Source organism: Eulemur rufifrons, chromosome 20 (genome assembly GCF_041146395.1).
Source record: "Eulemur rufifrons isolate Redbay chromosome 20, OSU_ERuf_1, whole genome shotgun sequence".
Classification (NCBI taxonomy): Eukaryota; Metazoa; Chordata; class Mammalia; order Primates; family Lemuridae; genus Eulemur; species Eulemur rufifrons.
The window spans coordinates 25,518,340-25,536,000 of record NC_091002.1 but is presented as its reverse complement, the minus strand read 5'-3'; the positions used below and the strand labels follow the sequence as shown (position 1 = coordinate 25,536,000).

At 58.8% G+C, this 17,661-nt stretch overlaps 1 protein-coding gene across 1 annotated transcript; it reads left to right on the top strand.

Annotated features, from left to right (window-relative positions):
- The first annotated feature begins 1,737 nt into the window (after positions 1–1,737).
- MYLK2 (myosin light chain kinase 2) lies at positions 1,738–15,833 on the top strand. Its single transcript, XM_069495953.1, has 13 exons — positions 1,738–1,809; positions 1,914–2,013; positions 2,489–2,909; positions 3,744–4,042; positions 5,784–5,889; positions 6,505–6,598; positions 8,792–8,901; positions 8,982–9,123; positions 12,611–12,681; positions 12,806–12,934; positions 13,503–13,655; positions 13,795–13,927; positions 14,877–15,833. Exons 2-13 carry the CDS (start codon positions 1,962–1,964, stop codon positions 14,955–14,957), a joined length of 1,791 nt encoding a protein of 596 aa, XP_069352054.1. The 5' UTR covers positions 1,738–1,809; positions 1,914–1,961; the 3' UTR covers positions 14,958–15,833.
- Positions 15,834–17,661: the final 1,828 nt, after the last annotated feature.

Here is a 17,661-nt window from a genome sequence, read left to right as displayed (position 1 = left end):
CAAGCAACTTATTCCTTTAACTCTCCCCATCCTCATCCAGAAAATGGGATGAACGCTCCCCACAGAGTTATTACCAAGGTGATGTTTAAAGGCAAGACAGATAAAGCTAAGAGCAGGCGCTCCGTACATGGGAGCTCCCTTCCTTAGGAGAACCTGGGTTCAGATCTCAGCTCAGCCCCTTACGAGCTGTGTGCCCTTGGGTAAGCTCCTTAACCTCTCCATGGCCGTTTATGAAGACCACGTGAGCGGATTTACGTAAGAGCACGTAACTCGAGGCTTACCGTGTGGCCAGCGCTATACAGACACTCGCTATTATTGTTGCTTCCTAGAAGAGGCAGGCTGTCAACTAGACCTTGAAGAAGAGGAATGGAGAGGAGCAGGGCCAGGTCTGGAGGAGGCAGAGCAAAGGTGGTCAGGATTGGGGAAGGACCCCCAATGCTGGTTTTTGCTCGCTTGCACCCCGAACTCTTAACATTTGCTCACTTAAAAAATATCACTCATTTTGCATAGTTCACATAATTCATGGTTCAAATAGAAAAATAAAAGGGTGCACAGTGATGACTCCTTCCCACCCTGGCCCCCAGTTTCTTGCTTATCCTGCCAAAGAAATTCCTATGTGTGTGCAGTGAAAGACCTGTATTATTTCCGCCTCTTTTGCACAAGTGATAGCACACTCTACCTGCCATTCTGCACCTTGCTTTCCCCCCCTACTTTGGAAGTTGCTTCGTATCAGTTCATTAACAGCTTCCTCGATCTTTTTTGCTACCTATTTTCGCTGCCTACTTCTCCATGGCTGGGAGGTGCTGCGTTCTGCCCTTTCTCTCGTCTGAGGGCGGTGGTTGTTTTCGCACTTGACAGTGAGAGGAGGGAGTGGATGGTTTGCTGCATCAGGACCTGAACCCAGGTGGAACTCGGCAGCTTCTTCCCGGGCGCTGGGCTCTGGCTGGTTCTCAGGGGCCCCCGGAGAAAGGCTCTGGGCAGGCAGACGCTGGGCGACGGACCATAGCTCTTCCCACTGCATCTCATCTCGAACACCTCGGGCGGGAGTGCCCCTCGGGTCACCACTGTAGTGGGCCATCCTACCCCCTACTAACACCCCTGCCTCCAGGTGGGCCTGGGAGAGAACTGGTCAGCTCGGGGCGGGGTGGGGGGGGCCACAGGGCAGCCTCCATCTCCCCAGGAGCCCAAGGAAAAGCCATTTTCAAAAGAAAAAGCTGTGAGGCCCATGGACATGTAGAGCAAGTGCCTCTGAGACCATTTCTCACCCAAAGACAACCCAAGTTGGTCTGGACGCCAGGGGCACGGAGCTGGGCACGGGGTCGGGTGGTTATCCCTGGGCCCCCATGGCTCTACCCAGGTTCTGGAGAGCCCAGGAGACATGGCATGCAGGTGGCAGAGCCAGGGCCCAGACTGGGCACAGTTTTGCCCTTCAGCCCTGGCTTAGAGCCCCTCTCTGTCCAGGGCCCCTCTCTGACGAACACTGGGCCAGGCCTGGGAAAAGGGCTGCTCCCCCAGGGCTCCAGGGGCCCCTCCCTGTGCTCTTCCTGCTTATTCCAACACCATTCTCCCCCCAGTTGCGCCGTGGGAAGAATGCCGTGTCCTCTGAACAGGGGCCAAGAGTGACAGGTGGTGGCAGTCCGAGCTGCATGGCCCCCGGTGTAAGAGATCCTCTCCTCCGTCCCCGCCTCCACTGCCCGCGCCCCTGCCTCCGCCTCTGCCCACCCGGCCCAGTCCCTTACAACCGCCCCAGGACTGCTCCTGAGCAGCCGCTGTGAGACGGACGGCCACCGGGCTGCCCCTCTGCTCCAGGTACCTCTCTCCCCTCCGCCAGCTGGGCTTGGCCTCCTCTCTCACCACAGCCATGCGAGAGGAGGACTCTGACAGCCCGACACACCCCACTCTTCTTTCTGCAGCTAGAAAGACTTGAGTTAGACGAGCAGAAGTACACACCTCCCTACCTCATGGCAACAGAAAACGGAGCAGCGGAGCTGGGAAGCCAGAGCCCGACAGCAGGTGCCAAGCTGGGGCAGGAGGTGGAGGGAGGAGCTTGGGGAGGGGTGTTTGAAGCTAGGGTTGGGCAGGTTCCTCAGTGGGAATTCTGTGCCTGAGGCTTCTTTGCATGGCGCATGGGGACCCAGACATCAGAAGGATCTCCGGCTGGGTTGGGCTGGGTCCAGGGCCTGTAGGAAGCCCTCCCTGGAGAGGCTGGGAAGACGTGAAGCCTCCCTGGGTGGCTGCTGGGGATGCACCTACACTCTCTGGGCAGGGGACAGCAGGGGCCACCAAGCCCACCCAAAGGGCCAGAAGCCCCCCACAGAGGGCCTCCAAGGTCCTGGTAGCCCACCTCTAGGGCCCATCAAGTGGCCCCAGAGGCTCAGTGGGACAAGCATTTGCAAGCTGTTGCCTGGCTGGGGACCTGGGCCCAGAGCTGGCTGGAGAGGGAGTGGGGGGCGGCTGGATCCTGAGGGGTGACTCAACTCCTTTGCAGACAAGACACCTAAAGGTGCCACAGACAAAGGACCCTCGGCTGCAGAGAAAGACCCTGGCCCTCCAGACCCAAAGAAAGATCCTGATCCATCCACCCTGAAGAAAGATGTCAAAGCCCCTGCCCCAGAGAAAGGGGATGGTGCCCCGGCCCAACCCTCAACTAGCAGCCAGGGCCCCCAGGGAGAGTGTGACAGGGGTGGGGGGCCCGCGGAGGGCAGTGCTGGGCAGCCGGCGGCCCTGCCCCAGCAGACTGCGATAGCTGAGACCAGTGTCAAGAAGCCCAGTGCTGAGCAGGGAGCCTCCGGCAGCCAGGACCCTGGAGAGCCCAAGGTGGGCAAGAAGGCAGCAACGGGCCAGGCGGCGGCCAGGAGGGGCTCACCCGCCTTTCTGCACAGCCCCAGCTGCCCCGCCATCATCTCCAGGTGAATGTCCCCTGCCTGGGAGTTGGGGGGCCCTGGGCTCTATCCTCAGGGGTTGCACTTAGTGCCCTGTCTTAGGCATCATCACATTTGGTGCCGGGGAGGGTAGTTCTGACGTTCAGTTCCCTCTGTCCTGGGCCTCAGCTCTCCTGCAGAAACCAGGACTTTGCGTTCATTGAGGACCGGAATGTTGGCAGAAGAGACCCTCAAAGATCGCCCAAGCTGGCACCCGGGCTCCAGAATTCCCCTTACCCCAGGGGCTGGGGTCTAGCCAAGGGCAGGGCTGAAATGTCAGGCAGAAAGGCTAACCCTTCTTCTTAATATAATTATTAGTATAATACGAAAAGATGACTAATAACCGGATTGGTGGATCATTACTAATACTTTCACAACCATAATACAGCACCAGTCTTACGATGCAATCAGTTATATTTACCTGAATGCTAATGGGGTCATTCATGACATATTGTAAGCCGCAATGATAACACCTCCCGTATCCATTTGATAATTATGTATTAGTATCAATTACATCCCCACAGTTTTTGTGAATCAAGAGCTACATAACTCCCTAGTTGAATCCACATGATGATTAACCGTATCAACAATTCTATTAATAGTTATTAATGGACTATTAGTGTGTTGATAGTCAAGATAATGACCGCAGCCATTAAGATCCCTTGGTTTTGTACAAAGTGAATTCGGATGTATTGCCCTGTGCGTTTGGGGTGGGGTTGTAGTCACTCCGGATTGCAGATGAATCTCTGGGGCACCAAGAGTCGCCCAGGGCTCAGAGCTGTGGCTGCCTGAGGGCTTCACCTCTGTGTTCTCACCTTCCAGCTCTGAGAAGCTGCTGGCCAAGAAGCCCCTAAGCGAGGCATCGGAGCTCATCTTTGAAGGGGTGCCCGTGACCCCCAGCCCCACGGATCCCAGCCCAGCCAAGGCAGGAGGAGGAAAGAACGCCCAGGCACGGAGCCAGAAGGAAGCAGGAGAGAAAGCCCCGGGCCAGGCTGACCAGGCTAAGGTGCAAGGGGACACCTCCAGGGGGATCGAGTTCCAGGCTGCTCCCTCAGAGAGACCGGAGGTGGGGCAGGCCCTCTGTCTCACAGCCAGGGAGGAAGACTGCTTCCAGATTTTGGGTAGGCCAGGGGCAGGTGGGGGCTGGTGCTTCCCTGGGGTCAGGAGGAGGGGAGGGGGCTTTCAGTCCCAAGTCTCCCAATTCAGAGGGTGGAACTGCCTCGAGCCACACCCCACCCAGGCCCATTCACCTAAGTGTTGCACACTTCCAGAAAGTACTCCCTTTTAAATTTCTTTGTATTAATTTGTAATTTTTTAAAGATGAGGTCTTGCTATGTTGCCCAGGCTGGCCTTGAACTCCTGGGCTCAAGTGATCCTCCTGCCTCAGCCTCCAGAGAATCTGGGACTACAGGCACCTGCCACTGTACCCTGCTTTTTTCTCTTATTTTTTAAAATGTATTTATATTTTTTGTTTAGTATTCCCTTTTCATAGATGGGGAAAGGAAGGCTCAGAAAAGGGAAAATGAAGTGCCCAAAAAATATAGAGTGAAGACAGGATTTGAATCTGTCAGGACAGCTAGACCCCAGAGCCCACTTTTGACTTTCTTCTACTTTGGCTATAATTGAGGTTAAAAAAATTAGTCTGATTATTGGAGCAACATGAACTCACTGGACGGTGGAATTTGGAGTCAATATGTAGAAGGGCTCCACATCAGATATTAGTAGTTAAAATACATGGGGATGGGGGTCATGGGAGCCATAGAGGGTTCATGAGCAGAGGAGCACAGGTGTCAGTGTGTGGGAGCAGTGACCAAGGAAGCTGGGTATGTGAGGTGGGGCAGGACTGTGGAGTGGCCTTCATTGATGATTAGACAAGGAGCCGGTGGCTTGTGCTGCAGGCAGCAGAGAGCAGAGCATGGGTGAGCTTGGCGAGCAGGTGAATACCGAAAGGGCATGGGCAGGGGTGCGGCAGGGCTGGGGGTGGGGTGAGATGGGGTCAGGAGAGCCCAGAGTGTCCTGACACCCCCCCTCCTCCAGGCTGAGGTGCCCTGGGAGACCCGCCAACCTGCCTGGTGAGCGGCTCAATGCCACCCAGACAGGGCGGGAGGACCTGGCGGCTGGGCGGCAGCCAGGAGCCCTGCCTCCGCCCCCCAGCAGCGGCACAGCCCGCCGCCCGGCCCGCCCCGCCCCAGAGCACATCCTGGGGTGACGGGATCTGAACCACCTCCAAGGGCCGTCTGATTAATCACCGGCCCGGCTTCCCTGCCGCCTCTTGCTATTTATAAAGCGGTTTCCATTCCGGATGACTCAGCCTGAGGCCTTCGGAGCCCGCGGTTCCCCAAATCTGCCGCTAGGTGGCGACCTCTCCCCACCAAACGTCTCTGTCCCTGGTCCCGCCCCGCCCGGCCAGCTCGTGGCGGCGTTGGAGCGGACAGCAGGCAGGTCCCGCCGCCCACCCTGTCACTCCGACACAGCAACCCCACTGTCTGGCCTCCCGCTTCATAGCTGCCGTTTGCTTGTTTGTTTTTAATGGAAATGCAGATAGCGTAGGATGGAGTCCTCGTGCCTGATGATGGGGGAGGGTCCAAGCATCCAGTCTCCCATCCCCTTTGTTCTGCGGGGAATCTGGGTCCCCTCTGACAGGGGCAGAGGCCTCCCAAGGTCATTTTGTGTGTTGGTGGCAGAACCTAAATTGGAAACTGCACCCCATAATCTCTATCCTGGAGCCAGGTGTCCCCCAGGTATCCCTTGGGGCTCTTAACTTCCTCGGACAGGGGCCTGGCCAGGCAGGAGGGGGTGGATCCAAGGTGGATGCTCAGCACGCACTGGACTGACCTTGAGGGCTCTGCTCTGCCCACCCAGACGACTGCCCGCCACCCCCTGCCCCCTTCCCCCACCGCATCGTGGAGCTGAGGACCGGGAACGTCAACAGCGAATTCAGCTTGAACTCCAAGGAGGCGCTGGGAGGGTGAGAGCCGGGACCCCAGCCCCGGACCCCGTGGCCTGGCGTTTTCCCTGTGCAAGGCCCACTCACACCCCACTTGCTCGTGGCCCACGTGGACACTATCGCCCCTGTGTGGTCATGCATGTCCCATGCTGATGTGCACTCAGTGTCACTGTCACTCGCACAGGCCCACCAGGAGCCATTCAGTGCTTCCATAGGAAATGCACGTATTTTCCTGCCTCCGTTCCAGGCACCGCACTGACCCCCTCCTGGTGATTCCTACTTTGTAACAAGCCCTGACTTGGTCCCATACCTCTAAAGATCCCTCCTCCCTCAGCCTGGAGCTGCCTTCCCCAGGGCCCAAGGCCCCCGCCTGCCCTAGACCTCTATGGGCCGCATCCCAGGGCCATCCTCCCTGCGCGCCTGCCCTTCCTGTGCACGGGGTTAGCGTGGTTCAGAGAACCTGCCTTCAGCCATCGTCCTGGCAATAGAGCTCACAGCGGCAGGGGGTGGTCAGGGCTGGCTGGGGCCAGTGCTCCCCTCCCATCTCACAGAGGAGGATCCAAGGATCCCTGCCAGGTGGGGCCAAGACAGGAACACAGCACGGTCCCCTCACTCCCAGCCCTTTTTTCTTTCCAGAGGCAAGTTTGGGGCGGTCTGTACCTGCACAGAGAAATCCACGGGCCTCAAGCTGGCAGCCAAGGTCATCAAGAAACAGACCCCCAAAGACAAGGTAGTGGCGGGGGGAGTTGGCTACCCAGGTGGGGGAGGGGGTCCTTGGAGTGGGCGCCTGCCGCCTCCCTCCACCTGCACCGCTGAGCCCGGGATCTGGAGTGGGAGTCTTGCTGCACCGAGAGGCCACACAGACAGACAGACAGCCCTGCCGCAGGGGCCTGGTGCCCCTAACCAGAAACCAGACTCCCCCGTTAGTGAACTTATCTGGGGACTTCCCCTTCTAGGCGCGGGATATTCATGCCCTCTGGTTCAATTCAACAAACACTGATGAGTGTGGGCTCTGGGCAGGCCCTGTGCTGGGCACTGGGTCCTGGAGTGACATGGACGTGGTCCCCGCCCTCAGGGAGCTGACGCCAAGGTAAATAAGCCTGGTCTAGAGCGTTGCCTCTAGCGCCTAGCCTGGGCCGTGTTCAGAGGAGGCCGTGAGCAGTGTTTGTGCGAGGAAGGAAGGGTTGTGTGCGGGCCAGGGCCACGTGGACTGAGGGAGTCTGGCGTGTGAGGAGGTAGTGATGGCCCGGCAACCTAGTGTGACCAGGGCTGTAACTCAGGATAGCTGGGGGCAGGGGACACTTCTGACTCAGGCCAAGGGGCCAGGGAAGCTTCTTGGATCAGCTGCCTCCTTAGTAAAGGCTTTGGAGAATGAGAAGATCTTCCAGTGCAGGAAGCAGGGAACAGAGTTTCAGGCAGAGGGGACAATGAGAGGAAAGCTCTGAGGGCCAGAAACAGCAGGGGCTGCTGAGGAGGGAGGTTATGGACACCCCACGCAGAGACAGCATGTGTGCCAAGGCCTGGCGCCCAGCAAGAGCGCGACAAGCGGCTCCAGAGCCCTGCAGCCCTGAGTTCCCTGTCACAGCTCTAAGCGCATTTGGAAGGAGTATGTTTCCTATGTGACTATGTCCTTCTCTGTCTCTCCCACTCGACAGGGCTGCTGCTTCAACAGAGACGCTCAATACCTATATGCTGTGTCATTTAACTGAAGTCAGCTATTGCTTAATTAATTATTGAGCACTTTTTCTTTGCCATTCGCTGGGCCGGGTGCTGGGGAAAAAAGTCGGTGAACTAAACAAGTCCCTGCCCTCATGGGGCTGACATGCTAGAGTGGAGGGACAGACAACTGAAACATAAAGCAGGACAAACAGCCTGGTGTGAAGTCCGGAGAAGTGCTAGCCAGGAAAGGCATGGACGCTACACAGAGCACGGGCCGGCGGGGCCTCGTAGGTGGGGGGTGAGATTAGGCCCCCCCGAGAGTGTGGCCTGTGAGGCGAGGCCTGAATGAAGGGATGGGAGAAGGGGACAAGGGGCCAATTCTGGCAGTGACACGATGGTTAGTGTTTAACACCTGGCTCTGGGCAGGGCACAGGGGAGAGGCCTCATTTGCAGCTTCTGCCCATTTCCACCGTGTAAATATTGCTGCACAGCTGATATAGCGACCTACCCATGTGACAACTGGCCTGCACACTTTCTGAAAGTGACAAATAATGGTGGCTCAGACTAGGAAGGCAGCGGAGGAGGCGAGAAATGAGTGGCTTTATGGTCTAGTCTGAAGGCAGACTGTGCTGAAGGGTTTACTGGCAGATGGGATGTGGGGCGTGAGGCAGCGAGAGCAAGAGGGGAAGCTCCTGACGTTTTGTCCTGCACACTTGGGTGACAGCGTGGTGTACTTTTGCTCCTGGACAAACTGAGGACACCTCAATTGTGGGGAAGGGGTGTGCAGTATCAGAGGTTGATTCTGGACATGATAGACTGTCGCTGTTAGACATCCAAGGGAGATGGCAAGGAGGCATTGGATGCATCGGAGTCTCGCGCGCCAGGGAGTGCTCGGAGGCTGGGACACGTACGTGGCATTGACTGCATTTGGATGGAATGTAAAGTCATGGACTCGATGAGATGCCAGGGAGCGAGCAGAGGGAGGGGAGAGATGGGGGGAAGGAGGGCGCCTCGGGCAGGCCGATGGCCAGCCGGGAGGCAGAGGAGGAGAGCCAGGGACGGTGTCCCAGCAGGAGTGACTGGGAGTGGCGAGGACAACAGGTGTGGGCCGGGGGAGAGATGGGAGGCAGGGAGGCCAGCGAGGAGGGGGCTCGGCAGTGGTCCAGGTGAGACCAGACAGGCCCGGTCAAAGGTGCAGGTGTGGAGGGTGAGGGGCAGCGAGCGACGGGGCTTGGCTGGTACCCGTGTCTTTTCTGGCCCCCAGGAAATGGTGCAGCTCGAGATCGAGGTCATGAACCAGCTGAACCACCGCAATCTGATCCAGCTGTACGCAGCCATCGAGACCTCGCATGAGATCGTCCTGTTCATGGAGTAGTGAGTGGCGGCGGTGGGGGTGGGGGCCGGGGGGTGCCAGCAGGCCCAGAGCAAGCCTGTGGAGGGGTCTGTGCACACAGCATCGAGGGCGGCGAGCTCTTCGAGAGGATTGTGGACGAGGACTACCACCTGACCGAGGTGGACACCATGGTGTTTGTCAGGCAGATCTGCGACGGGATCCTCTTCATGCACAAGATGAGGGTTCTGCACCTGGACCTCAAGGTACGGGGCTGGGGCCTCCTGGGCGGGGGCAGGAGCAGCGTCCGACCCCCTGAGATCAGTGTTGTTCCCCGCCAGCCCCCCATCCTCCCATCCCTCCCTCTCTTCCTCCATCCCGCCTTCCTTCCATAGCTCGGAAAAGGGTTTATTGAGCACTTACCAAGTACCGGAGCCAGAGTTACCACAGAGAGAGAGGAAAGAAAAGATGTGGTCCCACTTTTCATGCAACTTCTTTTCCAGCACTAAATGTTCGTGGAAAGGGCCTTTTGCAGGGCTGGGAGTGCTCAGGCCCAAGCTCAGTGTCACACAGTGTCACACAGACAGGGGACTAAGTGTTGCAAAAGCACCGATCTCAGTGTTGGCCCATGATAGGTGCTACGAATGTTCGTTCATTTATTCAAAATCAACAAATATTTGTCGAGGGGCTGCTTTATGCCAGGCAGCACTCTGGGTGGTGGTGACGCAGACAGATAACAATCCCTGCATTTGCCGAGCTTACGGATAAGTGCAGTGTTAGCACGGCGGTGTACACGAGCTGGGTGCTGACAACACCGTTTAGTGAAGGAATATTTGTGTCCCTCTTCTGACCTTGCTCAGTGCCGTGCATACAGGAGGTTGGAGGAGCAAATAGATTTTGTGCAGTGCACACCAGCTCCCATCAGGGGGCAGGGGTGGCCTGGAGCCCAGTGACGTCCGCCCTGGGCAGGGGCAGCAGGAGAGCCAGGTGTTGAGCAGCCTGATGGCAGGTGTCCCTGCTTGTGGGCGAAGCGGCACGGTAGTGGAGGAGATGAAATCTTAGCCCCGAGGCGGGTGGGCACCCATCAGCAAAGTGGATGGCGCTTTCGTTCACTCACTTGCTAGACACCTACTGAATACCTGCTGTGGAAGGCCCTGTGCTAGGCATGGGGGCTACGAGGGACGTAGGACATGAGCCCTGTCTCCTGCGGCCTCCAGGTTAGTGGGGGAAACAGACGTGCTTGAAACGATGCCTAAATAGGTCACTTGAAGCCATTGAAAGTGTCATGGAAAAGCACGTGGGAGTAATGAGTACACGGGGGAACCGGAGAAGTAGGCCAGGCCAGGCCCGGGGCTCCAAAGCAAGGTGGGGAGCTGCTGCTGCCGCCTCCTGCGCCTCGCCCAGGTGTATTGGGTGGCAGCGGCTGTGCCCTGTGAGCACGTGGTCCTCCCAGCAGCCCGCTGGGTGACGTGTGCCGTTATCATCCCCGCCGGCAGGTGAGGCAGCGGGGAGGCTGAGCAGGTGGGTTTCGGTGGGGCCAAAGTGGAAGCAGGGGACGCAGAGGCTGGAGCAAGCCAGGGGAGAGGTGACAGGGCTTGAGCCAGTGTGTCAGTGGGGGAGGGGAGGGGACGTGGTCAGATGGTGGCTACATTTGGAAAAAGGGCCAATCTGATTTGCTGCTGGTTCGCATGTGTCAGGGTTAGGGAAAGGAAAGGGTCAAGGGTGACTCCTGAGTGACTGGGCAGATGGTGGCCCCCTTCACTGAGCTCGGGGCAGCTGGTACCTGCACGGTGACATTGGAGGCCTGCCTCTCTGTCATGAAAGCTGATTTCTTTGGGGTAGAGCAGGGTCCCCAATTAAAATGCGATGCTCGGCCGGGCATGGTGGCTCACACCTGTAATCCTAGCACTCTGGGAGGCCAAGGTGGGCGGATCGTTTGAGCTCAGGAGTTCGAGACCAGCCTGAGCAAGAGCGAGACCCCATCTCTACCAAAAATAGAAAGAAATTATATGGACAGTTAAAAATATATATAGAAAAATTAGCCGGGCGTGGTGGTGCATGCCTGTAGTCCCAGCTACTCGGGAGGCTGAGACAGGAGGATCGCTTGAGCTCAGGAGTTTGAGGTTGCTGTGAGCTAGGCTGACGCCACGGCACTCACTCTAGCCTGGGCAACAGAGAGAGACTCTGCCTCAAAAAAAAAAAAAAAAAAAAAAAAAAAAAAAAATGCGATGCTCAAGGAAGAAGCTCATTAAGCCTCCGTGTCATAAAATGTGCTTTTCAGGTAGCAGTAAGTTTTTCACCAAGGCTGCAGGGCTGCTGAGGACACCTCGTGTGCAGACTGAGAATCTCCAAAAAGAGACCCGAGTCTGCCTCATTTCCCCAGATGCTTGTACGCTGGGACCTTTCCTTTCTTCCCTTGTTTTGGTGGCACACCAGGCCGAGCTACTAAAATCATTAGCATTCCGCTCTGAGTGAACTTATCAGTTCTAAAAGGGCTTTTGGAAAACATTTCATTAGGGGCCTTGAATCAAATGCCCGCAGAGCCCAGAGAAATAATAAGAATGTCTTGGCTGGGCCGGCTGGGGTGATGGAGACCACAGGGGAGCCGGACTTTTGTCCTATGTCAGCGGGTCAGTGGCAACTCACCGCAAGGCATGTGGCCCATGTGGCCAGGGCTTCCGGTTTTTCAGGAGGTGCTGGAAACCAGGGTTTTTGTGACAAATCTCCTGCCTGTGAACCATTGTTAACTTTAAAATGTTTATACCCTGCAACCTCAGATTAGTCCTGTGTCCTTGTGTTGTAGGAAGAGGAAATGGAGCCCGGAGTTCGTTTTGCAGTAACTTCATTCCCATGTTCTCTGTGCTGGGGCACAGGATTCCCCTGAGCCTTGGCCGGTCACCTACTGGATGCCTTTGTTAGTCACTGAGGGTGGGGACCAAGAAGGCCAGGTGAAGGTCCCTGCCTTGGAAGAGCAAGCCCAGTGGCATTGTGTCTGCTCCAGCCCCAACCCCGTAGGGCTGTGGTCCTTGTTGGCCAGTGGCTGCCGAGGGACATTAGGAGGCCAGTGCTGGAGTCAGTCCTGGGATCAGATCCTGGCTGTACCGCTGGGCAACTGTGGCGAAGTCACTTCTGTGTCTGAGCCTCAGTTTTCTCAACTGCAAGATGGCAGTGGATGGTCACAGTCTCTCAGTGTGACAGTGTCTGCCTCACAGAGCTGTTGGAGGAGTGATGAGCTAAATCGTGGAAAGTGACACTGGGCCTGACGTTTCGTAGCTCGTTGTCGGCATTGCCAGCTGGGGAGGCGAGAGTAGCACGTCTTCCAGGACCCCCGGAGCAGCGTGAGGCCCTCTGCTCCCGAGGGGCTTCCTCTGGGAGCCCCGAGCTGATATTTCCCTTCTCTGCTCTTTGGAGCTCCACTGGCCCCCCTGGCCAGAGCACGCCACCCCTCCTCCATAGCCTTCAGTTTCCCGTGCTCGGAATCGCTAGAATGTTGTTCTTTCCCAGCCTTAAATGGAGGGAAATCCCAGCTGAACCCACCCACAGGTTTTGTGCTTCGAGGCCTCATACAAGTCCCTCCTGGAGCCTCAGGATCCTTCTCTGTGCCCAGGGCAGCAGGTCTGGGGAGGTCTCTGGCGGCTGCCCACCCTGGCAGTGTGGCCCTCTGCCTCTGGGAGCCTGGACGTGGGTGGACCAGGTACGGGAGAGAGGGTGAGCGGGTCAGAAGCCAACCCAGGCCGCCCCCTTTGTCCTCAGCCAGAGAACATCCTGTGCGTCAACACCACGGGTCATTTGGTGAAGATCATTGACTTCGGCCTGGCACGGAGGTACCACCTGGGTGGGCCGGGAGGGTGGGGCCCACCTCTGAGGCTGGCGGGGGGGCAGGGGTGGGTAGCGGGGGCCCAGGAGCAGGTCAGACGCGGTGCTCTGAGCGCTTGGTTTCACCCCAAGGTACAACCCCAATGAGAAGCTGAAGGTGAACTTCGGGACCCCGGAGTTCCTGTCCCCTGAGGTGGTGAATTATGACCAGATCTCCGACAAGACGGACATGTGGAGCCTGGGGGTTATCACCTACATGCTGTGAGCCGAGGGAGGGTGGCGTGCAGGGGTGGGCGGGGCACACAGGTGGGCAGCCAGGCCAGTCTTGGCCATGGGGTCCTGGTGAGGTGGTCCCACCTCCCGATCCCTCAGTCAGGGGCTCGCTGGGGGCGGGAGTGCTAGGGACAACAGGAAAGAAGTTGGTGTCCATTTTATAGGTGGAAAAGCCAAGGCCCCTGAAGGCATAGCATCCCAGCCCAGGGCTCTGGGCAGTGGATCTCAGATGACCTGGGGAGAGGGCAGAGGGGATAGTGGACATTTTTGTGCACTCGCCACCTGTCTTGCACTTGTCATTCCTCATCTTCACTGTGACCTTGGGAAGCTGGGATGATTATGCCCATTTTACAGATGTGAAGAGTGAGGCTCAGAGAGGGGAAGTGACTTGCCCACAGTCACCCAGCCAGATTCAAACCCAGGTCTGTCCCACTTGAGAGGCTGGGGGTCTTTTCAGCACAAGGTGCTGCCCCCTAGGATCTGCTCCTGTCCCCTTCCCCATGAAGGTGTCTTGGCCTTTCCATTCTCACCCTCTGCCCTGCTACCCCTGCCTCAGGCTGAGCGGCCTCTCCCCCTTCCTGGGAGATGATGACACAGAGACGCTCAACAACGTTCTCTCTGGCAACTGGTACTTTGACGAGGAGACTTTCGAGGCCGTGTCGGATGAGGCCAAAGATTTTGTCTCCAACCTCATCGTCAAGGACCAGAGGTGAGGCTTGCCCCGGGACAAGAGCCCCGGTGTGCAGGCTTAGTGCCCGCGTGCGCCTGCAGGGTGGGAGCTGAGCGGTGGGCTGCCAGGCTCTGGTGCCCACGGGCGTGCACCCACCTCGCCACGCTGCTCCCCGCAGGGCCCAGATGAACGCTGCCCAGTGTCTCGCCCACCCCTGGCTCAACAACCTGGCCGAGAAAGCCAAGCGCTGCAACCGACGCCTCAAGTCCCAGATCTTGCTTAAGAAATACCTCATGAAGAGGCGTTGGAAGGTACTGCCGGATCCCGGGTGGGGACGAGAGAGGGACTGCAGGGCAGGAGGAGGTCCTGGTGCCAGGTCTCGGGCCCCATCAGCCCTGCCTGGGCAGGTTCTGTTGACCAGGCCTGGCCCTGTCTGGAACACAGGGTCGGCTTTTCCGTCTTTGCCCTGGATCAGAGACCTGCACCCACCCCTCCACCTTGGGCGGGGGCGGCCACCTGGGGCTCGGGCTCAGGAGAAAGTCTCTGACCCCATCCCAGCCTCCCTTCCTTCATTTTCCAAATGTTTATTGAGCATCGACCACTTCTAGGCACCAGGATACAGCAATGGGCAAAAGAGCCAAGAACCTCAGTCTTTGTGGACTTACTCTTGGTGGGAGATGTGGCATTATTCGGTGGGGTTAGGGCAGGACTCTAGAAAAGCCGAAAGGCCATCAGCCAGGGGAGAGGTTGCACTTTTAAATAGGGAGTCATGTGAACAAAGGCCCGAAGAGGTGGGGGAGAGCTGTGCCAGTGCTGGAGGAAGAGAGTTCCAGGCAGAGGGAAGAGCCGGTGCAAAGGCCCTGGGGCAGAAGCACACCGTTGGCAAGTTTGAAGAATGGGTAGGAGGCCAGTGTGGCTGGAGTGGAGTGAGCAAGGGGGTAGGAGTGAGGTCAGAGCAGAACATGGGGACGGGATGTTGAGCACTCTTGGGCCACGGTGAAGGTTTATCTTTTACTAGGAGCAACACTGAAGCCATTGGAGTGTGCTGAGCAGAGGCGCTCAGTTCAGGGCTGTTGCAGGAAGGCAGGAGTCCTAGACGAGGCAGTGTCATGGCGCCTCCTGTGGCTGTCCTGGGCACTGCACCCTCCCTGGCCTCTGGCTCTCCTGGAATGGAGGGGACCTTAACGAGGACCCTCAGCCATCCCACAGCTCCTCCCCTGCCCTGGTGTTGACTGGGCCTCCCTCTCCCTCTTTCTCCAGAAAAACTTCATTGCTGTCAGCGCTGCCAACCGCTTCAAGAAGATCAGCAGCTCAGGGGCACTGATGGCTCTGGGGGTCTGAGCCCCAGAGCAGCTGAGGCCTGGACGCAGTCGCACAGTGGCCCGGGCTGAGGCCACACAGCCCGGAAGGCCAGAGAAGGCAGCCAGATCTCCAGGGCAGGCTGGCCAGGACAAGGCTGCGCCAGGCTGGGAGGCTCGGGGCTCCCCACGCCCCCACGCAGTGACCGCTTCCCCGACGTGAGCCACCCGGAATATGGCCTGGCCCCATCCTGCTAGCACCTCCCCAGACAGGGCTGTAGCCTGTCAGCCACACCCCAGACCCCATGGCGCGTTGCAGCCGCTCCCTGTCCCCTCCCCAGCTCCCCTCTTTGAACTGCTGCCTTGGTGCCCCTGCTCTGCCCTGCCAGGGGCATCCCGGCCTGGGCTTGCTCCTAGCTGGGGTGGGACGGCTGGGGGACTCCGCATGCAGGGCTCCTGCGGTTGTGGACAGGAGCCTCCTGGCGGGGCAGGGAGCAGGAACGCCGATTCCTGAGGCCCAGCTGCCAGGGGAGACAGAGCAGGCTTTGTGCGAGAGGACCTCCGTGCCCCTGCCGCCTCCCCACTCCCAACAGATAAGGCCTAGCCCACACCATCTGGCCTGGGCCGGGCCCCACCCACCTCTTGCGACCACCAACGCACAGGAACTCTGTGTGAGAGAGAGGGCGCCCAGCCCAGGTCTGGTGGAGGGGCAGGGGAGAAGCCTGGGGACGCAGGAGACCACCCCCGAGCTTGCCTCAGGGCCAAGCCGGCCCAACCCAGCCACTGGGGGGGTCCCCATCCCCGGGGGCTCCCATGGCCTAGAGGATGGGGTCAGCAGGCCCAGGAGGAGTGAGAAGGCCATTGGGCAGCCCCCAGCCTGCTCTCAGCTTGTGCCTTGTAAATAAATGTACAGGTTGGATGTGGCCTCCTGCCTTCTGTGTGACTACAGTTCACTGAGCACCTACTGTGTGCCAGGCACTTTCGTAACGCCATCAGCTCGCAGTGTGGTCAGCAGGGTCGGGAGCCAGACCGCCCAGCGCATGGCCAGTGGCTTCCCCGCTTTGTGCCTCAGTATCCCCACCTGCGAGAGGAAGGCACAACAACGGCTGGCACTCAGTGGGTGATTAATATGTGCCTGGCTTTATTTAAAGCGCTTGTGCACACGTTAACTCGTTTACTCCTCACAGGGAGGTGATGAGGGAGATGTTATGATTCCTATTTACAGATGGGGAAACTGAGCCACAGGCAGTGGGCAGTGACAGGACCTGCCCCATGGAGCATGGCGATGGTTGCACTAGTCAGATTGAAGTGGAGGACTCTGGGCTGTGCTCGGCACAGGGAAGTGCTCAGGGAGCACTCGTGTACTCATCCTTCTCCGACAGAGGGGAAAACTGAGGCTGAGAGAGGGGAAGGAACTTGAATGCTACTCACAAGTCGGGGGCTGGGGCTGGAAGTGAACCCTTCTGTCTCCCCAACAAGGCTGTGCCCCTGAGCTCACGCTGCTGTCACCGAAACAAGGTCTAACCGGGAAGGAGGGGCTGCAGGTGGAGGCCAGGTGGGGCGGGCCTGCGATGCCTTTGCTGGGTCCGCAATGAGGGGTGCCACCGCCGCCCCCAGCAGGCCTCGGAGGAGAGGGCTCTCCCCTGCTCTTTCCCACCGGCCACAGCCTGCTTCACCCCAGGCCAGCATGCGGGGCAGGGGGTCCATCCGCTGGAGGCGTGGCCCAGAGGGAGGGTGAGCCTTTCTGGCTGTGAGGACGACTGAGTCGGGAGTGGGGCTGGCCTGCCGGGAGTGTAGGGGTCCCAGCAGGAAGAGCAGTGACAGCAGTAACACGCACCGAGCCCCGGCCGGCCGCTGAGCCTGGGCGCAGGACCGTGTTCATGACCACGTCGGCTGGTCACAGTGACTCTGAGAGGCAAGTGTTGTGTCCATTTCTCAGAGGGGGAAGCCAAGCCTCAGGGGCTTCAGCCACTCTCTCAGGGCCACGCGGCTAGTCAGTGGTAGAGCCAGGATTTGGACCCAGAGCCCCTGCTCTTACCCACTGCACCGCCTGCCTCCCGAGAACCTCGGACTCGCCCTGAGACAGAAACCTTGACGTCCATCCCGTCCCTCTCCTGCCTGCGTGGACATTAGCCTGGAGGGGGAGGCTGGGTCCTCACCCCTACCCCTGCCCTGTTCCAGCAGGTGGGTGCAGAGGCCTGTGGCTGCAGGTACCACATGGGGTGGTGACGCCGGGGCCTGAGCCTGACCTTTGCAGCCGAGGGCTTGGGGGCCCGGGGTGCCCGGCTTGAGCTCTTGGTGGGAGGTGTGTTGATGGGCAGGGCCCCCAGAGCGGTGGATCCTGCCTGCCCGCCCGCCCGCCACCTGCCAGCTGGGCCAGGCCTGTGGTTTCCTCTGAGTGGTTCTCGGCCTCGCTGGCCCCCACCCAGGCTGAGCCTCGGCCACACAGCGTGATGATGAGGGATGAGTCACCACTGGGGGGAGGGGAGGAAGTGAGGTCCAGCCACAGCAGACATCCAGGGCCTGGATGAAACCAGGTTTCATCAGTTCCCAGCTGGGGAAACTGAGGCCCAAACAGGGAAGGCCCCTCATCAGAGACGGTAATAGCTGGGACTAGAACCCAGGACTCCTGACTCCCAGCACAAGCCTCAATTTCCTCCTCTGTATATGGAAATGACAGCCGCAGCTCTTCTCTGCCACTCCTAAGGCCATGTGACAGTCGAGAGATGGGATGGGGTGCTCATGCA

What these genes read in the sequence shown, in the direction of transcription:
- MYLK2 (XM_069495953.1), top strand. Translation starts at nt 1,962, where the DNA reads ATGGCAACAGAAAACGGAGCAGCGGAGCTGGGAAGCCAGAGCCCGACA. An exon ending in TGCCCCGCCATCATCTCCAG is followed by an intron (nt 2,910 to 3,743) that starts GTGAATGTCCCC and finishes CTCACCTTCCAG; the next exon opens with CTCTGAGAAGCTGCTGGCCA. An exon ending in TTCTGCACCTGGACCTCAAG is followed by an intron (nt 9,124 to 12,610) that starts GTACGGGGCTGG and finishes CTTTGTCCTCAG; the next exon opens with CCAGAGAACATCCTGTGCGT.